At 36.7% G+C, this 24,422-nt stretch overlaps 1 protein-coding gene across 1 annotated transcript in view; it reads right to left on the bottom strand.

The window, feature by feature from the left end:
- DPY19L3 (dpy-19 like C-mannosyltransferase 3) overlaps nt 1-24,422 on the bottom strand; it is a 73,268-nt gene that overhangs the window by 16,972 nt on the left and 31,874 nt on the right. Inside the window, exons 6-13 of the mRNA XM_068993214.1 lie at nt 21,370-21,493; nt 20,709-20,843; nt 8,182-8,313; nt 6,748-6,849; nt 4,540-4,613; nt 4,217-4,375; nt 975-1,097; nt 506-617 (exon numbers count right to left, since the gene is read on the bottom strand). Of these exons, the coding sequence (XP_068849315.1) occupies nt 506-617; nt 975-1,097; nt 4,217-4,375; nt 4,540-4,613; nt 6,748-6,849; nt 8,182-8,313; nt 20,709-20,843; nt 21,370-21,493 (961 nt within the window). The remainder of the gene's footprint in view (nt 1-505; nt 618-974; nt 1,098-4,216; nt 4,376-4,539; nt 4,614-6,747; nt 6,850-8,181; nt 8,314-20,708; nt 20,844-21,369; nt 21,494-24,422) is intronic.

Genomic DNA, 24,422 nt, shown 5'->3' with positions numbered 1-24,422 from the left:
AATAATAATAGTGATAACTCTAGATAATGGGATTACTGGTAATTTTTAATATTCCTTTTTGTGCTTTTCAGTATTTCCAAATTCTGTATTATGAACATATCTAACTATGAAAAAAAATTAGAAAATAAAACTAAAATTAAGCACAAAATTATTTTAAAATAATTCCTTATAATGCAGGGAACCCAAAGCTGGTCCTCTGTGACAGCCTGGAGGGATGGGATGGAGGGGGGAGGTGGGAGGGAGAATTCAGGAAGGAGGGGACACATGTATACCTGTGTCCAAATCATGTTGATGTATAGCAGTGGCCATCACAATATTGTAAAGTGATTATCCTCCAATTAAAATAAATAAATTAAAAAAATCATAATATATCAATTAATTTAGTTTTAAAGTTTAGTATCCATTTTATCAAACTGATACTTAGATAACTCTTGGGAAAACAAATTGATAATGAAAGAAATACTGAAAGTCATAAAAATGAAATGGAAAAAGAGATAGCACTGACCCTCTTTGGGTTATAAAGATGGATCAACTTCAGAAGTAACTCCCATATTTCAGGGCTGCATAAGCCAAATGATGCAAATACACACATATGGGATGTCCAGAGGTACTTCATTCTATAAGGACACAGGCAGGCAAAGGTCAACAGTGCTAACTGTATAGAAGCCCGAGACAGCTGTAAAGGCAGCTATATTATTTGTGATCATAGAACTTACTAAAACCAACTGCCAAGGTGTTAGTTATTAATTCCATTGCTTTTTGAGAACGATCATATAAGTAAAAATAGAGGAACATTTGGTAATTAGAACTCGTTTATAAGTGGTATTTTGTACTGGGAGAAGACAGTAAATAAGGATATTTTTATGGTAACCATAATCATTTAAGAAGATGATTGTCAGTTTCCAAATTACATTGCTAAACTATGTCAGGTAAAGAGTGGTCATAAAAAAAATTAATAGATAAGACAAAAATACCTCATTGTACTCAATGCCAAGAATCCAAACAGAATCGTATGTATTAAATTGTAGGCAGTTTCTGGTTTCAGGCCAATTGTGTACTTTCCCATTTTACACATGGACTGTTGATTGGTAGAATCACTGGATAAAACAGCACATATACAAAATTAGTTCTTAATTTTAATTCAGCTAAATCTTTGTTAAAGAAGAAGATACAAGAAAGCTATGCCTTCATATATTTAGAAATATTTTATTTCCCTAAAATAAAGTGAACAGCTCTGATCAATTTTGAATTTATGAGGCCAAAACTGTCATAAATATATTATTAGAGTACCTAAAATTGCATAAATTTCATTTTAATTAAAACAAAACCTTAAAGTCCTTCAATCTCTTCAATTATAAGAGACAGCAAAAAATTCTGCAATCACTAAAACTATAAGAGATCTTCAGAGGTGTTGTAGTACTCATATTTTTCTAGTTTTTACAAATAAGAAATAAAAGTATATCCATAAACTTGGAACTCAGTAGTTTTATGAACCAATGATCACATTCTTAACCTATCACCATATCTCATTACATATATCTAACATGATTTTTAAAATCAAATATGGCTACATTAAAATGATTGTACCCATAAAATTAACAATAATCCTTTAACATCACCTAACACCCAGTTCATATTCTAGTGTCTATATTTGTTACAATAGCTTTTTTCAGGTAGTTTCTTTGAATCAGGATCCAAAGCTTTCATACTGCATTTCAGTAATGTCTGTTTTAAATTATCTTTCAATCAACAGAATTACTTCCCACTCCCGACTTTTTAAGGGCATTTACTTGTTGAAGAAAATGTATCATTTGTCCTATAACTATTCCCATCTTCTGGATTTGGTTGATTGTCTCCTTGTGGTGCCATTTAACATAATTCTCTATTCTCATATTTTTGATAAACTTTTAACTAGATCTAGAGGTTAATTATCAGAGTCAAGTTCATTTATTTTGGCAAGTACACTTCATGAGGGTACAACGTATTCCATACTGCATCAAGTAGGAAAGTATGTACTCTCTGGTTATTCCTACTTGAGTGATACTGAGATGGATGAGTGCGTTCAGATTTGCACAATTTGTTGTCAACGGGAAAAGGAAACAAGTAATGGCTGCCAACTTAGGATTAAAAATAATACTTCCATAAAGGCTCCACTTATCCTTCATACAAATCCAGTAGGCTTGGATATGTACAATGCTTCTGTATAACTACTGACCTATTATTTCCTGGAATTCTCTTTTCACAACCCTAGATACTTAGGAAAATGAAAATGATACTCTATGATAAATTTCACCACTGGTGATATTCTTTACCTAAACGTTATGTATCACAACCCAAACTCTGGCTTCCAGTGACACTAAAAGATTACTCCAGACAAGAACATACACTTTCATCCTCCCTTAATACTTGGGAGAATTCTGCAACACCTCTCCCAGGCCCTGCAACTGAGCTAGAATGCTCAATTAACTCTGTGAATATAGAGCAGGGCGCCCTTTTCAGTTATATACTGCACACTAATGTAGATGTGCTGTATAAACATAATAGTACCATCCTTCCTAGCACCAGAAGGCAGGAATACTTTAAATACTTGGCGTTGATAGTATTTCCTTCAAATTACTTAGACATTAATTCACATTAAGACACTGTAATTCTTTAGAGACTTTAATTAACGTAGTGCTTTCCTCTAATCAAGTCCTAATATCCCTACCTGGTAGATGAAGACGCTCTAAAATCTTTATCTATAATCATATACCAAATCAGCTCCCAGGGGACGGCTCATAGATTCACACTGAGCATGGCAGACATTTTCACACAACACTGCAGGCCAACTGAACTTCCTGCTTTGCATGCAGTCTAGAGTCCTGTCGACACTTGATGTGTCTGGAATAATATTAAATTACACTGTCTAGAATAATTTCCATCTATTTTCACAGGGCTAAATTTTTATCTTGGGCTCAGTATAAAAAGAACACTTCTGAAAGATACTAAAATAGTTTATAGTCAATGAAATATCTTCATGGTTCAATGTTGCTTCATTCTTAATAATCATAAAACACCTCAGCTGAGCTGGGCTCACTGTAATGACTTTCTCCCAGCCAACTCTTGGTGGCTGTGAATCAGCTCACCAGCACCTTAATTGGCAAGGTAACTACACAGAAAAAGGGCTTCCTTCTGGGCTTCATTACATTTTCACAAATGACAGTAGCTTCAACTTCTTACACTTAATTTTCTTTCAATTTAACATGGATAGTAAATGCAAAAACCTCCATCAACTTGATAGGTAGGTATTCCATAAGGTTTTAAAAAGTCTTCATACTCCCTGACTTTTTCTTTTAAGTAGGTTAGCAGATTGCTACATTAAAAAAAAAAAACTGTCAATTAACACCTTAAGACTTTTAGTAGACGCTAATAATTATGGTCCATTCCAACTTCATAAGCCCTTAAACAAGATGCAACAAAACAAACAATGGTTTGTAAATCAATAATAATACCTGCTGCTGCTGCTGCTGCTGCTGTGGCTAAGTCGCTTCAGTTGTGTCCGACTCTGTGCAACCCCACAGACGGCAGCCCACTAGGCTTCCCCGTCCCTGGGATTCTCCAGGCAGGACCACTGGAGTGGGTTGCCATTTCCTTCTCCAATGCATGAAAGTGAAAAGTGAAAGTGAAGGCGCTCAGTTGAGTCTGCCTCTTCGCGACCCCCTGGACTGCAGCCTACCAGGCTCCTCCGTCCATGGGATTTTCCAGGCAAGAGTACTGGAGTGGGGTGCCATTGCCTTCTCCGAATAATACCTGATAATGATAGCTAAAACCAACAAAATACTCTATGCACAAGGCACAAAGTACTTTGTGTAATTTTAACTTATTTCTCACAAAGCTTCGATGGGTAAATACTCTTAGTGCTCTCATTCTATAGAAAGGGGAATGGAAATACGGAAAGGTTATGTAACTGGCTCAAAGATCCCATTCATTCCCAAGTGTGCGGGCCAGGACTTCAACCCAGACCTGGGTGCATGGCAACCACGACTATTTACAGTCTCTTCACTGTTCCACCCATGACAACTGAGAGTAGAGTCCATGCTAACCTGGGCATGTTCTCCCTTTAAGATGACTGTACTCTGCTCTGTATCTAATGCTTCGATTTTCAATTTAGCAATTTTTCTGCAACACAGAACAAGGTCATTAAAGCACAAAATTAGATTTCTGAAATATGCCATACCTGAGATTACGGAAGGCCACAGCTAATGCTGCAATCACTGTGATGGACAGAACAAATATATAAGCATAAAAAAGCAGAGTATCTGAAAGTCTTTCAAATGTATTAAAAGGTAGAAGGCCAAATGCTTCTTCACACAGGTATAGGTTTGCATCAAAATCTCTAGGAAATAAAAAGAAAGCAAAGTATTTAATTCAATACAAGATAAGTAAACCTCACGTTTTTCCTCAAAACAAGCCTGAAATTAAAATAACTGATAACTTACATTTTAAAGACTCTGCTGATTTTATATTAAAAACAAACACAGACTTTAAATTTAATCATACCTTGTTGCTCCAAATCCAAATTTTGCCTTGAGAAATTTAAATATGTGTTCATCTGACTTAAGGTTAAGAATTTTCTGTCAGGGAGGGAGAAAACAAAAATTGCTAATTAGCTCCGTATACATGGTTTTCTGATCATTTCCCATTGAATACACTTATTCAATGTCCCATTTCATAGGACTGTATGTGTGTATGTATAAAATTAGTAAATGTTCAAAACAATTCTTAGAATCAAGAAATTCAAAAGCTGAGATTTTCTTTTTTTTTTTTTAAAAAAAGTATTTTAATGAAGTATGGTTGATTTACAATGTTGTGTTAGTTTCTGGTATACAGCAAAGTGACTCTGTTATACATACATATATTTGTTTCCATTATGATTTGCTACAGGATATTGAATATAGTTCCCTGTACTATACAGTAGGACCTTGTTCTTTATCTGTTTTATATATAGTAGTGTGCATCTCAGAGTCGGACACGACTGGAGCGACTTAGTAGCAGCAGCAGCAGTGTGCATCTACTAATCCCAAGCTCCTAATTTATCCTTCCCTGAACTCCTTTCCCCTTTGGTAACCATAAGCTTGTCCTCTATGTCTGTGAGTCTGTTTCTGTTTTGTAAATAAATTCATTTGTATCATATTTCAGATTCCACATGTAAGTGATGTGCAATACTTGTCTGTCTCTGTCCGATTTACTTCACTTAGTATGATAATCTCTAGATCCATCCATGTTGCTGCAGATGGCATTATTTTATTCAAAAGCTGAGCTTTTCAAACTCCCTTTCTTCTTCTTCTTTTTTTTTTTTTTAGCAGAATCACTTTTGCAAACAAAATCTAGGCTTAAGTTCAATATGCAAAATAGATAAAAGATGAGGTTCTTTGGTTTCAGGGAAAGCAAGATGGCTGAAGGCCCAGTGAGTACAATTTTTTAAATCAGAAAACTGATAATATCATGATCTGAAACCTCAAACAGGAACATAGTCCACAAATCCTATTTTGCTGATACAAGACTCATTCACTCAAAGATAATTCAAGACACAGGAGTAACCCTCAAGGGGTGAAGAGACAAATGCCAGTGTTTATCATTAATGAGTATAATTTTAATTCACATTATTTTATTTTTAATTTATGGCTTACAAAAATTCTTATAACATAAATGGGTGAAGAAATTATATCAGAAGAAAAATGCAGATAGAAAAAAAAATGATTAATCCAGAACTGAGGTTGGTACATAACATATATTCACTAGAGACGAGCCACAAATCTGGGCTCAAGCATTCTAGCAGAAAATGCAAAGAAGGAAATAAAAGCCTTCATGCTACCCACAGGGTCATAAGATTAAAACCAACCAGTTGCTTAGAAGAGATCCTTATGGTCTTAAAATTGAGACTCAAGAGAAATCTTGCCCCTGGGTATATTAAAAACAGTGAGCAGTCTCGAAGAGTATCTCTCCCTAACTCTTCTCATTAGGTGGCTGGCAGAATGTCAAGTGCAATTCGATAGATGTTATTTTTGGGGGAGTCAAAGAACAGTGGTCCAGATATGCAGCTCTCTCCTGGTTTAATCCAGACACAGATACTGAACATGTAGAGTGGCGAAATGAACAGACTGCATAACTTTCAGCCAGTCTTTCAGAAATGCTGATTGTTCCGCTCAAGTATGTTTTTGGTGAGTACTGACCGATAATGGAGTTTAAGGACATAGTGACAAGGACCTGGAGTAAAGGTGTGTAATGTAGCTGGCTGAGTGAAGGGTCTTTTTGTCTTTCTTTGACAGTCAACAGACAGGGGGAGGGACTGCCATTCTCCTAGAGAAAGGGTCTGTCCTGGTCTGGCCTTCCCAGAGGGGTGAAATCATCTCCATCAATCAATGTGGCTCTGATAGTAAAGCTAGTTTTATTTATGAACTTAATCCAATAAAAATCATGTCATTTTTTTTTAGTACTATATATAGTACAGAAAACAATCTCTAAAAAGTAGATTTTTTAAATTTAGAGAAATGCTTGTCAAATGCTTTTAAAGGTGAGTTTTTAAAAAAGTTTAATAAACTTAAAGGTGGGTTCAAAGTAGAACATGTTAAAGAGTGAATAGAAATCAAGGACTAAAATAAAGAAAACAATCCTGTTACTGAAACAAAGGTAAAACTGAATCTGTTTAAAGTAAAACTAGTAGCTCTTCAGTAATGCTAAATTAAATATATCATTTTATTAACATACCTTAATAATGTTGTTGAGAAAAAGTGTCAAACATAAAACGACAAATAAATGTAACAATAGTTTCCCAAGTCTATTAAGGAAGTTTCCAGTTTTCAGATTTTTCTAGAAATTAAGAGAGTTAAGTTTTAATTTTTTAATATTCATTTTACTTCATAAACATTTAAAATGAGATTACTTAAAAGATTTAAAACATTGAGTCATGCAACATACAGAGAAAATATAACCTAATTTTCATGCAGTAACATTGCTTAAAATTTGTTATTTTCTAATAGTAAGTGAATCACTTAATAATAAGTTCTATATGATAAAGAATGTAACCAAGTCCTTTCTGTTTTAAAGACCTCTTCAACCAGAGAATGGACTCGGCTCCTTAGAAGGTACTCAGCTCATACTGACTGAAGAAATCTTTTGAAGATTTATCCGCTGCTTTGTATGTCACAGATTATAACCCATTAAATAAAAACACCAGCATAAAAAATAAATTGTGCTCTTTGATATATAATAGTTTTATTGTAACACTCAAATAACTTTACAGATTATCAAATATAATATCTAAACAGTTCAAAGATGAGTGATAATTCATTTCTAATTAAGGTTAAAAGGATAAGTGAGACATACAGTTTCTAACAGTCAGCTAAAAGCCATTTATTGAAATCTTTGTGAGAATTTGCCATAGCAATTCTCACTCAAAAGACTAGTAAGAAAAAGGATTTATTCTTCCCCAAATGGAAAACAAAACAGCTTCTTGATTTAAAAGTGATTATGAGAAATGTTTCTCATATGCTTATGAGACAGAGAATAGGCTTTGCAACATTATTAAGGAAATGACAACTAACTCAAATTTTATGTAAATTTAACAAATTTTAATTGTATAATAAAGTCAAAGATTAGGTGAATGTCAAACATGTTATTCTAGTAAGTGTCCCAAGGTATTTATTTATTTGGAACCTCAAATTCTCAAAACTGTTAATTTTAACTGACTTAAAAATCAATAATAATAATAATATGTAAGAATGAGGGAGAGTGGTGTTACTACTTCAAATAACAAGGTGTCCACCAACTTTAAAGACTGTGACAAACTTCCTACAAACAATAGGTTCTTCTCATTCTTGAGTTCACACTTGAAAAGTTAACATTTTTTTCTCTTTTATTTCAACTTTAAACCAATAGCATTCAAATAAGTATCTCAGGCTAATCCTGAATTTAATTAAGATTCCAATTTTTTAGGAAATAATCATGTCACAACAAAGGGATGATGACATATCAGAGAGCTTGAAAACAAATGCTATACCATGCACTTCAAAAAAAAAAAAAGCCCCTACTGTGATTTAGTGGGAGTTTGGTCATAAATTTTCCTTTGTATCCTATAAGAAGACATGGTCCAAACAAATACACATTTTTTAAAAAGTTTAAGGACAAAAAAAAAAGTCCTACCTGAAGTTTTCTTGCAATTAATACTGAAAGGTTAAAACTAATAAGCAATGATCCAAGAATCATGGAATTAAAAAACTGAAGCAGGCAGACCAGGAGTAAACCTGTGAGCTGTATACCATACAGCCATGTCACCTGCAACAACCAAAGATTAGATGGTTAAACAGATTTTATCAGGGGACTCCCACATGCTGATGGGTTGGTCCCTAGCTGAATACATCTCTAGTTATAAATAATGCAGAAAGCACACCTAGCTTCAAGTAATACAATCTAAGAAAGGAAAATACAACATTATACCTTTTAGTTATAGAACATTTTAAACTTTATAACATTAAAAAGAAAGGAAATATATGAAGTAGAGGAAGCAAACAATGGTATAAATAAATTCTAGAAATAGGCAAATGCTGTTAATAGCTTTCAATTTTCTTCTAAATTCCTTTACAGTTACAGTTTATAATATTTTATCATATTCCAACAATCAATAATTTAATGTATACATTATTTCCCAATCTTTTATTTCTCAATCTTCCCTAATGATGTTGAACATCTTCATGGGTTATTGAACCTTTATATATCTTCTCTGGAGAAATATTTATCCAAGCTTTTGCCGATATTTAACTATTGATAGTGCTGTAAGAATTCTTTATATATCCTGGAAATCCCTTTTCAAACATGTGATTTGTAAATTTTGTCCCCCATTTTCTAAGCTGTCTTTTTACTTTCTTGGTAATATTCTTTGAAGTACAAAAGGTTTTAATTTTGATGAAGTCCAATTCATCAATTTTTTTCTTCTTTTACATACTCGTGATTTTGTTGCTGTTGTTTAGTCGGTAAGTTGAGTCCGACTCTTTGTGACTCCCCGGGCTGCAGCACGTGACTCCTCTGTCCTCCACTATCTTACGGAGTTTCCTAAAATTCATATCCATTAAGTCAGTGATGCTATCTAATATGTCGTCCTCTGTCAGCCTTTTCTCTTTTTGCCTTCAATCTTTCCCAGCACTAGGGTCTATTTTGGTGAGTCGGCTCTTTGCATTAGATTATCAAAGTATTGGAGCTTAAATTTCAGTCCTTCCAATGAATATTTAGGGTTGATTTCCTGTAGGATTGACTGGTTTGATCTCCATGCAGTCCAAGGGACTCTCAAGAGTCTTCTCTAGCATTACAATTTGAAAGCATAAATTCTTCAGTACTCAGCGTTCTTTATAGACCAACTCTCACATCCATGTGACTACTGGAAAAACCATAGCTTTGACTATACAGACCTTTGTTGGCAAAAGGATATTTCTGCTTTTTAATACGCTGTCTAGGTTTGTCATAGCTTTTCTTACAAGGAAAAAGTGTCTCTCAATTTCATGGCTGCAGTCCCTGTTCACAATGATTTTGGAACCCAAGAAAATAAAATCTGTCACTGCTTCCACTCCCTCCCCCACCTTCTATTTGCCATGAAGTGATGGGCCCTGATGCCATGATCTTAGTTTTTTTGAATGTTGAATTTCAAGCCAGTGTTTTCATTTTCCTCTTTGATCCTCATCAGTTCAGTTCAGTTCAGTTCAGTTCAGTTGCTCAGTCGTGTCCAACTCTTTGCGACCCCATGGACTGCAGAACGCCAGGCCTCCCTGTCCATCACCAACTCCCGGAGTTTACCCAAACTCATGATCCTCATCAGGATGCTCTTTATTTCCTCTATACTTTCTACCATTACAGTAGTATCATCTGGATATCTGAGGTTGCTGATATTTCTCCTGGAAAGCTTGATTCCAGCTTGGGATTTAGCCAGCCTAGCATTTCACACGATGTCCTCTACATATAAGTTAAATAAATAGGGTGATAATATACAGGCTTGACGTATTCTTTTTCCAATATGAACCAGTTCATTGTTCCATGTCCAGTTTTAACTGCTGCTTCTTCACCTGCATACAGGTTTCTCAGGAGAAAGGTAAGGTGGTCTGGTATACAGTCAAAGGCAAGCCATTCAATATCACAGTAATCCAAGTCTATGCCTCAACCAGTAATGCTGAAGAAGCTGAAGTTGAATAGTCTATGAAGACCTACAAGACATTCTGGATCTAATACCCAAAAAAGATGTCCTTTTCATCACAGGGGACTGGAATGCAAAAGCAGGAAGTCAAGAGATATCTAGAGTAACAAGCAAGTTTGGCCTTAAAGTACAAAATGAAACAGGGCAAAGCCTAACAGAGGTTTGCCAAAAGAACACACTGGTCATAGCAAACACCCTCTTCCAACAATACAAGAGATGACTCTACACATAAACATCACCCATATAGTCAATACCAAAATCAGATTGATTATATTCTTTGTAATTGAAAATGGACAAGCTCTATACAGTCAGGAAAAACAAGACTGGGAGCTGACTGTGGCTCAGATCATGAACTCGTTATTGCAAAATTCAGACTTAAATTGAAGAAAGTAGGGAAAACCACTAGACCATTCAGGTATGGCCTAAATCAAATCCCTTACAATTATACAGTGGAAGTGACACACAGATAATCGATTCAAGGGATTAGATCTGGAAGAATGCCTGAAGAACTATGGATGGAGGTTCATTACATTGCATAGGAGGCAGTGATCAAAACCATCCCCGAGAAAAAGAAATGCAAAAAAGGCAAAATGGTTGTTTAAGGAACACTTACATATAGCTGAGAAAAGAAGAAAAGTGAAAGGCGAAGGAGAAAAGATATATCCAACTAAATGCAAAGTTCCAGAGAGCAGCAAGGAGAAATAAGAAAGCCTTCCTAAGTGAACAATGCAAAGATATAGAGGAAAACAATAGAATGGGAAAGACTAGAGATCTCTTCAAGAAAATCAGAGATCCCAAGGGAATATTTCATGCAAAGATGGGCACAATAAAGGACAGAAATGGTATGGACTTAACAGAAGCAGAAAATATTAAGAAGAGGTGGCAAGAATATACAGAACTATACAAAAAAGATTTTAATGACCCAGATAACCATGATGGTGTGATCACTCTCTTAGAGCCAGACATCCTGGAGTGTGAAGTCAAGTGGGTCTAAGGAACCAGCACTACGAACAAAGCTAGTGGAGGTGATGGAATTCCAGTTGAGCTACTTCAAATCCTAAAAGATGATGCTGTTAAAGTGCTGTACTCAATATGCCAGCAAATTTGGAAAACTCAGCAGTGGCCAGAGGACTGGAAAAGGTCAGTTATCATTCCAATCCCAAAGAAAGGCAATGCCAAAGAATGTCAAATTACTGCACAACTGCACTCATTTCACAAGTGAGCAAAGTCAAGCTCAAAATTCTCCAATTCAGCAGAACGTAAACTGAGAACTTCCAGATGTACAAGCTGGATTTAGAAAAGGCAGAGAAACCAGAGATCAAATTGCCAGCATACAGTAGATCATAGAAAAAGCAAGGAAATTCCAAAAAACATCTACTTCTGGTTCATTGACTACACTAAAGTCTTTGTGTGGATTGTAACAAAGTGTGTGAAATTCTTAAAAGGTGGGAATACCTGACCACCTTACCTGCTTCCTGAAAAATATGTATGCAGGTCAAGAAGCAACATTTAGAACTGAAGATGGAACAAGAGACTGGTTCAAACTTGGGAAAGGAGCACATCAAGGCTGTATATTGTTGCCCTGTTTATTTAACTTATATGCAGAGTACATTGTGTGAAATGCTGGGCTGGATGAAGCACAAACTAGAATCAAGATTGCAGGGAGAAATATCAATAACCTCAGATATGCAGATGACACCACCCTTATGGCAGAAAGTGAAGAGGAACTAAAGAGCCTGTTGATGAAGGTGAAAGAGGAGAGTGAAAAAACTGGCTTAAAACTCAACTTTCAAAAAACTAAGATCACGGTATCTGGTCCCATCACTTCATGGCATATAGATGGGGAAACAATGCAAACAGTAACAGACTTTATTTTCTTGGGCTCCAAAATCACTGCAGATGGTAACTGCAGCCATGAAATTAAAAGACACTTGCTCCTTGGAAGAAAAGCAATGACAAACCTAGACAGCATATTAAAAAGCAGAGACATTAATTTGCTGACAAAGGTCCATCTAGTCAAAGCTATGGTTTTTCTAGTAGTCATGTATGGACATGAGAATCGGACCATAAAGAAGTCTGAGCACCAAAGAATTGATGCTTTTGAACTGTAATGTTAGGGAAGACTTTTGGGAGCCTCTTGTACTGCAAGGAGATCAAGTCAGTCCATCCTAAAGAAATCAACTCTGGATATTCATTGGAAGGACTGAAGCTGAAGCTGAAGCTCCAATCCTTTGGCCACCTGAGGCAAAGAGCTGACTTACTGGAAAAGACCTTGATGCTGGGAAAGACTGAAGGCAGTAAGAGAAGGGGATGACAGAGGATGAGATGGTTGGATGGCATCACTGACACAAGCTCTGGGAGATGGTGAAGGACAGGGAAGCCTGGCCTACTGCCGTCCATGGGGTTGGAAAGAGTCACACATGACTGAGTGACTGAACAAGAGAGCAGATTAAAGACAGAGACATCATTTTGCTGACAAAGGTCTGAATAGTAAAAACTATGGTTTTTCCAGTAGCCATGTACGGATTGTGAGAGTTGGACCATAAAGAAAGCTGAGGGCCAAAGAATTAATGTGTTTGAATTGTGGTGCTAGAGAAGATTCTTGAGAGTCCCTTGGACAGCAAAAGATCAAAGCAGTCAATCCTAAAGGAAATAAACCCTGAATATTCTTTGGACTAAAGCCGAAGCTCCAATACTTTGGCCACCTGATGTGAAGAGTCAATTCACTGGTAAAGACCCTGATGCTGAGAAAGACTGAGGGCCAGGGTCCCTGTTCAGGTGCCAAATGTTGGCACCAGCCCAACAACGAACCGACCCAAGGGAAGAGTGCCACAGAAGAATAAAGAAAAAGAAGACTCAGAAATAAAAAGAAGACTCAGGGGTCTGATGCCATTCGCAGGCAAAAGCCCAGATCCTAATCCTTGCATGCCTTTTATTATTAACTTCTACTTCCTTGTTTGTGCTCTAGAGACATCTGTTCTTTACAATCTCAGATTGGGGATAAAGATCTACAATGCACGGTCCACAATGTCAAGCCTTCAGGCCTTTCATGACTTTGTTTAGCTCTTTGGTTAGTGACAACCTTTCTTAGCAATGCCCTCAAGGCTCTGGTTACGGTTTTCCATCAGTCACATCAAAACTTCAACATCTTGTTTTCAAGATGTCTTTCCATGATATACGTTTTACTGCTCCCAGCCCTTCATCTGGGGGTGAGGAGAAAGTCATTCTTTTTCAAAGAAGCCATGTTAATTATAGTACAAGCCTGTGCATAGCATATTCCCTCCATAGGAAAAGGGGATGGACAAAGGAGGAGATGGTTGGAAGGCATCACCAACTCAATGCGCATGAGTGTGAGCAAACTCTGGGAGACAGTGAAGGACACGGAAGCCTGACATGCTGCAGTCCATGGTGTTGCAAAGGGTTAGACACAACTTAGTAACTGAACAACAAAAAGTTGACAGCTTGGTTATGACTGAGATTTTTTCCTTTGTAAGTATGTATGTAAGTATGTAGTGCTACACATTTCTCTGTTCGTGCTGCTCTAGTTGCACCCCAAAAGGCTTGATGTCTTGCATTTTTGTTGTCACTGAATTCATTGTTTTCTCAAGGCTGCCTTTTTGTCCCATAGATTATTTAGAAGTGCACTATTTAGTTTCCAAGTTTGGAAAGTTTCCTACCTTTTTGTATGATTTCTAGTTTGAATCCATTGATTCAATCCACTGGGTAGTCTGCTGTTGTTGGGTGGGATGTTCTATAAATGTCAGTTAGATCCTGTCGGTTGATGGTGTTGTTCAGTGCTATATCCTCAATGATTTCTGTCTGGTTCTCAATTGCTGAGAGAGGGTTGCTGATATCCTCAACCCTGTTTGTAGGTTTGTCTATTTCTCCTTTTAGTTCTGTCAGTTTCTGTTTCATATATATTGTGGCACTGCTGTTTAGTACATATGCATTTAGAGTTCTCATGTCTTCTTGGTAGATGAATCCTTTTCTCAATATACAGTATTCTGGTAATTTCCTTTGTTCTCATGCCTACTTTATCTGATATTAATATAGCCACTCCTACTTTTTTGGGTTAATATTTATCTGCTTTAACCCATCTCTGTCTTCAAGTTTTTGTATTTCATTGCCCTGTGTGTGTTAGCAGCTACGTGTGTGTTAATAGCTCAGTCGTCTCCGACTCTTTGTGACCCCGTGGACTGTAGCTCACCAGGCTCTTCTCGCCATGGAATTCTCCAGGCAAGAATACTGGAGTGGTATGCCATTCCCTTCTCCAGGGCATCTTCTCAAGCTGGGGACTGAACCCAGGCTCCCTGCACTGCAGGCAGACTCTTTACCCTCTGAGCCACCAGGGAAGCCCTAAGTAATTATTGCTGTGCTAGATCTTAAAATCCGTCATTTTATCATTTGCTTTTTGTTCACTCTGTTTTCTATTTGTTTTCTCTTTTCTGCCTTCCTGTGGGTCACTTGAACGTTCTTTGAATTCTATTTTTACTTATTTATAGTATTTCTGAATGTATCTCTTTGTACAGGTTTTTAGTGGCTGTCCTGGATTATTCCATTATGCATTCTAACTTATTCTAGTCTACTGGTGTAGACATTTTATCAGTTTGAATCAAGTCTAGAAATTTTACCTCAATTTAAGTCCCTTCACTTTTCTCATTTACAACTGTCTTAAATATTTCTTCTACATAGAGAACCACAGGCAATATTAGTAACTTTTGCTTCAGCTATCAAACATAATTTAGAACACTCAAGATGAGACAAGTTTATTACACTTAATTCATATTTTAAAATTAAGTATAACTCAAAATTAAGGGAGCTACCCACTCCAGTATTCAGTATTCTGGCCTGGAGAATTCTATGGACAGAGGAGCCTGGTAGGCTACAGCCCATGGGGTTGCAAAGAGCTGGACATGCCTGAGCAACTTCCACAAAACAAACTTGCTTCATCTGGTTCCAAACTGGGAAAGGAGTACCACAAGGCTGTATCTTGCCACCCTCCTTATTTAATTTATATGCAGAGTACATCATGCAAAATGTTGGGCTGGATGAAGCACAAGCTGGAATCAAGATTGCAGGGAGAAATATCAATAACCTCAGATATGCAAATGATACCACTCTTATGGCAGAAAGCAAAGAGGAACTAAAGATCCTCTTGATGATAGTGAAAGAGGAGAGTGAAAAAGCTGGCTTAAACCTCAACTTTCAAAAAACTAAGATCATGGCATCAGTTCCCATTACTTCATGGCAAATAGATGGGGAAACCATGGAAACAGTGACAGACTTTATTTTCTTGGGCTCCAAACTCACTGCAGGTGGTGACTGACATCATGAAATTAAAAGACACTGGCTCCTTGGAAGAAAAGCTATGACCAACCTGGACAGAATATTAAAAAGCAGAGATATTACTTTGCTGACAAAGGTTGATGCAGTCAAGGCTATGGTTTTTCCATTAGTCATAAAGCTGAGTGCTGAAGAATTGATGCTTTTGAACTGTGGTGTTGGAGAAGACTCTTGAGAGTCCCTTGGACTGCAAGGAGATCAAGCTAGTCAATCCTAAAGAAAATCAGTCCTGAACATTCATTAGAAGGACTGATGATGAAGTTGAAGCTCCAATACTTTGGCCACCTGATGAGAAGAACTGACTCCTTAGAAAAGACCCTGATGCTGGGAAAGACTGAAGGCAGAAGGAGAAGGGAACGTCAGAGGATTAATGGTTGGATGGCACCACCAACTTGATGGACATGAATCTGAGCGAGTTCCAGGAGTTGGTGATGGACAGGTAAGCCTGGTGTGCTGCAGTCCACGGGGTTGCAGAGTCAGACATGGCTGAATGACTGAAGTCAACTGAATTAATATTTTTATTTTTAATTGCCTTTTATTTGTTCTTGATGTCCCAACATTTCTCCTTTTATCACTTCCTTCTGTTTCAATAACTTCATTTACCATTTTTTAAAAACAGTAGGTCTGTTGGTAAGAAATTCTGTTAGTTTTCCTTCATCTGAGAATGTTTTGCTTTCTGTCTTTCCTGAAAGATATTTTGGCTGGGTATAAGACTCTGGGTTGACCATTGTTTTCTTTCAGCACCATGGTTTCTGATGAGAAATTCACTGTCATTCAAATTGGTTTACCCCATCAGTATCATTTTTCTCTGACGGATTTCACAGAAAAATCTTTAGCCTCCAGAAGTTTGATTATGATGCATTTTGGCATTGATTTATTTGGTTTATACTATTCGACATTAGCTCAACGTCTTGATTCTGTAGGTTCTCCCAAATATGTAAAGTTTTTGATCATTCCTTCAAAAATGTATTTTTTGACATACTTTTTTCCAGTTTAACACCCTTCTCTCCTCTTGGGGTTCTGATTACATGAATTCAAGTTCCTGCTATGGTCCCACCAGTTTCTGAGGCTCTGTTCACTTTTTCCAGTCTATTTTCATGTTCAAACTAGTTAATTTCTAAATTGTCCTACCTTCAAGTTCACTGATTCTTTCCTCTGACCATTCCAGTCCACTGTTGAATTGACCTTCTGAGGTTTTTACTTTCATTATTGGAATTTTTCAGTTGTAAAATTTTCATTTGCTTTTTCTTTTTATCTTTTAACTCTCAGTTGAGAGTTTCTATTTTTTCTTTTGTTTCAAGTGCATTTGTAATTGCTCAATGACAATTTTATGATGGCTGCTTTAAATTCCTTGTCAGATAATTCAACTTTTGTGTGTCCTGGTGTTGCCACCTGTTGATCCCTGTTCATTCAAGAGATTTTCCTGGTTCTTAGTTTAATAAATGATCTTCAACTGTACTGTAGGATATTATGGATCTTGGAACCTTCTGTAAACCTTCATTGTCAGCAGACCTCCTCTGATACCATCCCAGCCTCAGGCCACTGAGGAAAGAAGGATGCTGCCTCATTATTTCCAGATGAATCTGGCTGTCCAGGGTGCCCATTTGACCTCTGCTGACTTTTAAGGGGGCATCTCATTACTGCAAGGTGAAGACGAAAGTTTAGGCTCCCCAAAAGGCATCTGCTGACACCATCCTGGCAAAGAGGGGAAGGGATGTCTTATTACCAATAGTTAGAAGCTGGAGGTTCTCCACGTGGCATTCATACTTCACCTTTTTCTTGAGGCTTTTTTCCCCTCTGAATCCATTAGTATTTCCTGGTTGTTAACTACTCTAGTACTTAGTCTGAGATAAATACAACAAAGAGAAAATTGAGGGAGCTCACTGTCATGTTTTTCTTTGGTCTTGAGGTCTCGAGGCATAGTCTACTTTCTTTTCTCCACCTCTCAAAATCTTACGTTTGTTTTTTATATAACGTCTAGGGCTGCTTTTAATTGTACTTAGTAGGAGGAATAGGAGAAGGCAATGGCATCCCACTCCAGTACTCTTGCCTGGAAAATCCCATGGACGGAGGAGCCTGGTGGGCTGCAGTCCATGGGGTCACGAAGAGTCGGACACGACTGAGCGACTTCACTTACACTTTTCACTTTCCTGCATTGGAGAAGGAAATGGCAGCCCACTCCAGTGTTCCTGCCTGGAGAATCCCAGGGACGGGGGAGCCTGGTGGGCTGCCATCTATGGGGTCACACAGAGTCGGACACGACTGAAGCAACTTAGCAGTAGCAGCAGCAGTAGGAGGAATAAGGAGAAGTGTGTTTACTTCATTTCATCTGGAAATTTATTGAGTATTTTTAAATTGCCTCCCAGGTATTAATCACTAATGTGTCTTGTTTTCATAATAGGTAATCTCTATATTCTTAGTAACGGAACAGAATTACATGCTTAATAATAACATTTATTGTTCTATTTTATATTTTTAAATTCTGTACACATTTCTCACTGAAAACTTCACTTTTGATGGTAAGAGACTTTCCATCATCCATGAAAAGAAGATGACGTGTACTGAAAAATATAGTTTTTTATCACCACATCAGGCTCTGAATTTGTATTATCCTTTTCTGTATCAATTATTCTGACTCTTTCCCATGTGACATGATTATATATCATGATTCCAGTTTATGAAGAAACTAAGGCTCTTAAAGAGCTAGTTATTTTCAGAACTGATAGTAGCAACTTGGTGTTATAAGCCAGGATCCTTTCATTATGATACTGTTCCTCCTTAAATTCTGATACTACTTCTAACACCAACAGAGTTTCAAATATGAAAAGTTCGGTGAAGTTCAGAACTGAATATAAAATACATCAGCTGTATTATTCTTTAGTTTTGTGTGTGTGCCAAAATAGTATCTTTTATTGTTTTCTATTTAAAAAAAAAAGAAAGAAATGTTTATTATGGAAAACTCAAGAGATCTATAGAACAAAAAGAAAATAAGAGCACTAAGCACATTTTGTTGTTGTTTAGTTGCTAAGTCATATCTGACTCTTTTGCGACCCCATGGACTACAGCTCACGAGACTCCTCTGTCCATGGGATTTCCCAGGCAAGGATACTAGAGCGGATTGTCATTTCCTTCCTCAGGGGATGTTCCCCACCCACGGATCAGATGACTGCTAATACTTTAATGTATATATTTCTGGAAACTTTCCTTTCTATATACATGTTTTACTTTTGGAAAAAAAGGGAGAAGGAAAACTAATGGTTATATAACACTCTGTTACATAGTTAAGACATGTTTATTTAACAGTACTCTATTGCTATTGACTTAGGTCATTTCCAGAATTTCCTTATTACAATACAACTAAAATGAACATCTTTGATTATTTCCTTATGATAAATTTCAAGAAGTGCAAGTCTGGTGAAAAGACAAAACACATTTTCTTGGGCTTTTGATACTTACTGTAAAAATACACTAGAGAAAATTATATACTACAGAAAAACTTCATAATTATATTTTCAAAATTTCTAATTATTTATTTTTAAATGTATTCCATTAATTAATTAATAAATCAATTTATTTATGTTAAAGTGTACAGTGTTCTTTTGAATGTACTTGTTGGTGGGGGTAGGGGAGTGATATGAAGACACCAACTGGCCTAGGAGTGTATGACAAGGAGAAATACAGAGGCATCTAGGCAGTCCTTCCCCTTAACTTGCAAGTCTCCATGAGCTAAGTATAAAGAGTTAACAAAACAGGAAAGCCAAAATAAACCGACAGGAATGGACTCAGCTTCATTTGTACATATAGCTTTTACAGGCACGTGGGTTCTATTATTATTATCCAATATCACACATATACACATACACACGTATACATTCTAGCTTTCGCTTATCCACCTGCTTTCTTTTTAAATTTTTTCTAAATTAAAAAATTTTTATTTTATGTTGGAATTTACTTGATTAACAATGATATGTTGGCTATTAGGTGCACAGCAAAGTGATTCAGTTATACCCATATCAGTATCCATTCTTTTTTGATTCTTTTCCCATTTATCCACCTGCTTTCTTTACTGTATTTTACCTTTATTATTTTGCTTTCTCACACTCCATCCAAATTCTACTCTCTTCATTTTTTGTCCAGCTCGAGCATCTCATTTCTGTGAAACCTTTTTAGCCTAAAAATAACTTTCCTCTTCTAGACTTCTATTGCTTATTATCAGGACAAATTGACATCTATCTATATAGATAGAGGAGAGATATAGATATATAGATGTATATATTAGACATCTAATTGTATAGACATCTTCATTTCCCAAGTTAGATGGCAAACTCCCAATGGATGGGACAACATCTTATATGGGTTCCCACCTGTGTTTTCTGTGCTGACTGATTTTAATATTTCCTAATTCAGATTCAGTCAGTTTTCAAAGAGTGCTACACCTCTTCTGACATGGAATATGTAAGCTCAACTCTTCTCTATTAGATTATATTGCTGCCCTAGGTCTGGAGATAATATTTCATTGTATTTGGGAAATACTTAAGAATATTTACTTTATATACTTGACTTTAGAATAGTAACTATGAGCAACTTAAAATTATACACAATACATTATAACATATTTCTGCACGTGACAAAAACCATGCAGTTAAATGACAGCAGCACACACTGGGAGACAAACAACGCTTTCCTTCATAATTTCCTTATTTCATAGGTGGCCTCTGGCCAATCAATAGGGATTCAGACCCCACACTGGTAAATGCTACTATGAAAATTTTATAAAGTACCACAGAAAAGTTGTTATACATCCACTGATTTCCTTAGGGGGAAAAAGGATGGGGCAATACACAGTAACGCATTTTAAGACAGCTATCCCATATTTTAACATTTAAGTAAACTCTATAAAGGACCACTGACTCAGACACTAGTGCTCCAAATAAATATGTCTTTTAATGTAAAATAAGCAGGACAAAAGTTAAAATCATCAAACTAGGCTGTATAAATTACTCAACTTCAACTGACCACAACATATTTACATTACAGTTAAGAAGGAGCTTCAACTTTATCATTAAGCATGTGCATATTTTGAGCTCATTCTATGATATAAAACATTAAACAATGACCATCTCAACTGAGAAAAGAAAGCAAAGGTTACCTTCATTGCTGGCAACATGTCTAGGGAGTCCAGTATGAACAGCACTAATGCTTGCATCAGCATCATAAATTGATTAAATTGCCATGTTAGACTAAAGAGAAAAGTTGATATGAAAATGGCAAGAAGTGTCAGCCTCTGTAAAAAGAAAATCTTATATAATTTACATGTCTCTACTAATAAAAAGCCTCTCAGACAAGTGTTCTCAAGAGCAGCCAATATCTCTATAAACAAAACAGAAAAAAACTATAAAATGTTGCTCTGAAAACTCTTGCATTTGTTACTTATGCTCTAAATATCCTAAAGTGACACTTTGCATATAAATATTCACATACAGTATGTGTACTCCATATTATTATGGAGGCGATAATGCACCAAGTCACATCTCAAGAGCAATCGCTTAAAAATTCTGACAGCTCTGCAGAAATTTTGTGTGGTTTGCTGCAACTATTTAAGGGCAGATGATACAAAGAACATTTTTAACATCAAAAATGAAAACATTTTCTTTGTAAAGTAGGGAAAGGCTTGGAAAAAAAATTAAAAAGCTAGTCGTGGAATAAGAATTATCGACAGACACTGGGACACTATGAACATCACATTTTCTGAAGCTTCTAAGATAAAACTGGAGAACTAAAAATAGACACAAAGGATTGTAAAAACTTACTTGAGAAAGAGGCTGTAAGTTTGGTCTCAGGAAGTATGTAATTGCTGCTATCTGGATTGCAAAGAATGGCAGCGCCCAGTTCTCTCTCAGGGGGATGGTAAACTCCACCCTTGTGGTATCTATTCTGTACACGGAAAACACAAAGGCCAAAAGGGTAATTTTTACTATCACTACCTCAAAGATTTCCTGAAGTGAAAGATGTATTACATTAAATATATTTAGATTTTGGTTCTTGGTTCTCACTAATTTGTCCTTATCATCATCCCTGTAACATAAAACTGTCATTGAGAAAATTTAAATAACCTGTCCACAGGCAGACAGGGGTGGAACTGGTAGTGCTTTATACTCGAGTCTTAATTTTGTCATTAATAATATGTAAAAGTGGTACTGAAGAATTTATTTACAGGGCAACAGTGGAGAAACAGACAAACAGAATAGAATTATGGACATGTGGAGAGGGAGGGAGAGGGTGAGATGTGTGGAAAGAGTAACATGGAAACTTACATTACCTATGTAAAATAGATAGCCAACGGGAATTTGGTATACGGCTCAGGAAACTCAAACAGGGGCTCTGCATCAACCTAGAGGGGTGGGGTGGGGTGGAGAGGGAGATGGGAGGGAGTTTCAAAAAGGAGGGGTATATGTATACCTATGGCTGATTCATGTTGAGGTTTGACGGAAAATAACAAAATTCTGTAAAGCACTTATCCTTCAATAAAAAATAAATAAATTTAAAAAATACTGGTAAAAACTGCTTGACCCACCCCTGCTAGAATGTGAACACCCAGAGGGCAAGAATAGTTTCCAAGTTTGTATACCTAGTACCAAGAACCATTCCTACACACACTAGGTATCCAACAAATGTCTTTTATTTACTTTTAATAGAAGCAAATTTGACTTTTAGCAGGAATTATATGTTAGATTAAAATGTTAAGGAGCAGCATAACACAGCGGTCTCACACTTTGCATCTGAATTCTGATCAAAACTTAGCTCCGTGTGTGTGTGTATACCTTTCTATATAAGTATATATACCTAATAAATAGTCTCATATACATGTCTATGCATATAACTTAACCTTTTACATGTATTTATATATATAATATATACTATAAAACTCAACCTTTGAAGCTTCAATTACCTCATCTCTGAAATAGTAATAATAATAGTACCTGCACTATAAGGTTGCTAAAATAATATACATAAAGCACTAATGTAGAGTGCTTGGCATATAGTAACCACTTAATAATGTTATAATAAAAAGTAATTTGTTGAGGATTAACCAGGATCATCAAAAAAGCAAGAGTTCCAGAAAAACATTTATTTCTGCTTTATTGACTATGCCAAAGCCTTTGACTGTGTGGATCACAATAAACTGGAAAATCTGAAAGAGATGGGAATACCAGACCACCTGACCTGCCTCTTGAGAAACCTATATGCAGGTCAGGAAGCAACAGTTAGAACTGGACATGGAACAACAGACTGGTTCCAAATAGGAAAAGGAGTACGTCAAGGCTGTATATTGTCACCCTGCTTATTTAACGTCTATGCAGAGTACATCATGAGAAACACTGGGCTGGAGGAAGCACAAGCTGGAATCAAGAGTGCCGGGAGAAATATCAATAACCTCAGATATGCAGATGACACCACCCTTATGGCAGAAAGTGAAGAGGAACTCAAAAGCCTCTTGATGAAAGTGAAAGTGGAGAGTGAAAAAGTTGGCTTAAAGCTCAACATTCAGAAAATGAAGTTCATGGCATCTTGTCCCATCACTTCATGGGAAATAGATGGGGAAACAGTGGAAACAGTGTCAGACTTTATTTCTTTGGGCTCCAAATCACTGCAGATGGTGATTGCAGCCATGAAATTAAAAGATGCTTGCTTGCTCCTTGGAAGAAAAGTTATGACCAACCTAGATAGTATATTCAAAAGCAGAGACATTACTTTGCCAACAAAGGTCTGTCTAGTCAAGACTGGTTTTTCCAGTGGTCATGTATGGATGTGAGAGTTGGACTGTGAAGAACGCTGAGTGCTGAAGAATTGATGCTTTTGAACTGTGGTGTTGGAGAAGACTCCTGAGAGGCCCTTGGACTGCAAGGAGATCCAACCAGTCCATTTTAAAGGAGATCAGCCCTGGGTGTTCTTTGGAAGGAATGATGCTAAAGCTGAAACTCCAGTACTTTGGCCACCTCATGCGAAGAGTTGACTCATTGGAAAAGACTCTGATGCTGGGAGGGATTGGGGGCAGGAGGAAAAGGGGACGACAGAGGATGAGATGGCTGGATGGCATCACTGACTCGATGGACTTGAGTTTAAGTGAACTCCGGGAGTTGGTGATGGACAGGGAGGCCTGGTGTGCTGCGATTCATGGGGTCGCAGAGTCAGACACAACTGAGTGACTGAACTGAACTGAACTGAACTGAACCAGTATTAGAACTCATGTTCAAATTTTAAGACTGATACTGAATACTGATGTTGCTTTTACAGGTCAGGCAATAATTCGATATATATTGAATATGTTTTTTTTAATGTTATTTCATAATGCTCTGGTATTTGGAAATTAATATATATTAATTAAATAATGTAAGAACTTCCTTACATTTATACAGTGCTTTATGCTTTGCTAATTAGGAGGTCCACACAATCTTATTGAGGTTGATAATAAAGATATTATTAAACCTTTAAGAAATGAGATTGATGACTAGAGAAATATTAATCATACAGCAAGTTAGTAACAGGATTGGGACTATTATAGATGATTCTTTTGACTTACAATTCAATGTTTTATTCCTCAGTTTCAGATATATTAACACAGAAGTAGGACTTTCTATGTTACTAGATAAAAACTTCACGAGCTAACCCAAAGAGAAAATGGTGGTTGTTTAGTCACCAAGTCGTGTCCGATTCTTTTTCAACTCCGTGGACTGTATCATGCCAGGCTCCTCTGTTCATCGAATTTTCCAGGCAAGAATACTGGAGGGGGTTACCAATTTCTTCTCCAAGGGATCTTCCCAACCCAGGGATCAGACCCATGTCTCTGGCATTGCAGATGTCT

The sequence above is a fragment of the Capricornis sumatraensis genome, chromosome 20 (genome assembly GCF_032405125.1).
Source record: "Capricornis sumatraensis isolate serow.1 chromosome 20, serow.2, whole genome shotgun sequence".
Classification (NCBI taxonomy): Eukaryota; Metazoa; Chordata; class Mammalia; order Artiodactyla; family Bovidae; genus Capricornis; species Capricornis sumatraensis.
The sequence above is the reverse complement of the archived record's forward strand: the minus strand, read 5'-3'. Positions and strand labels throughout refer to the sequence as shown.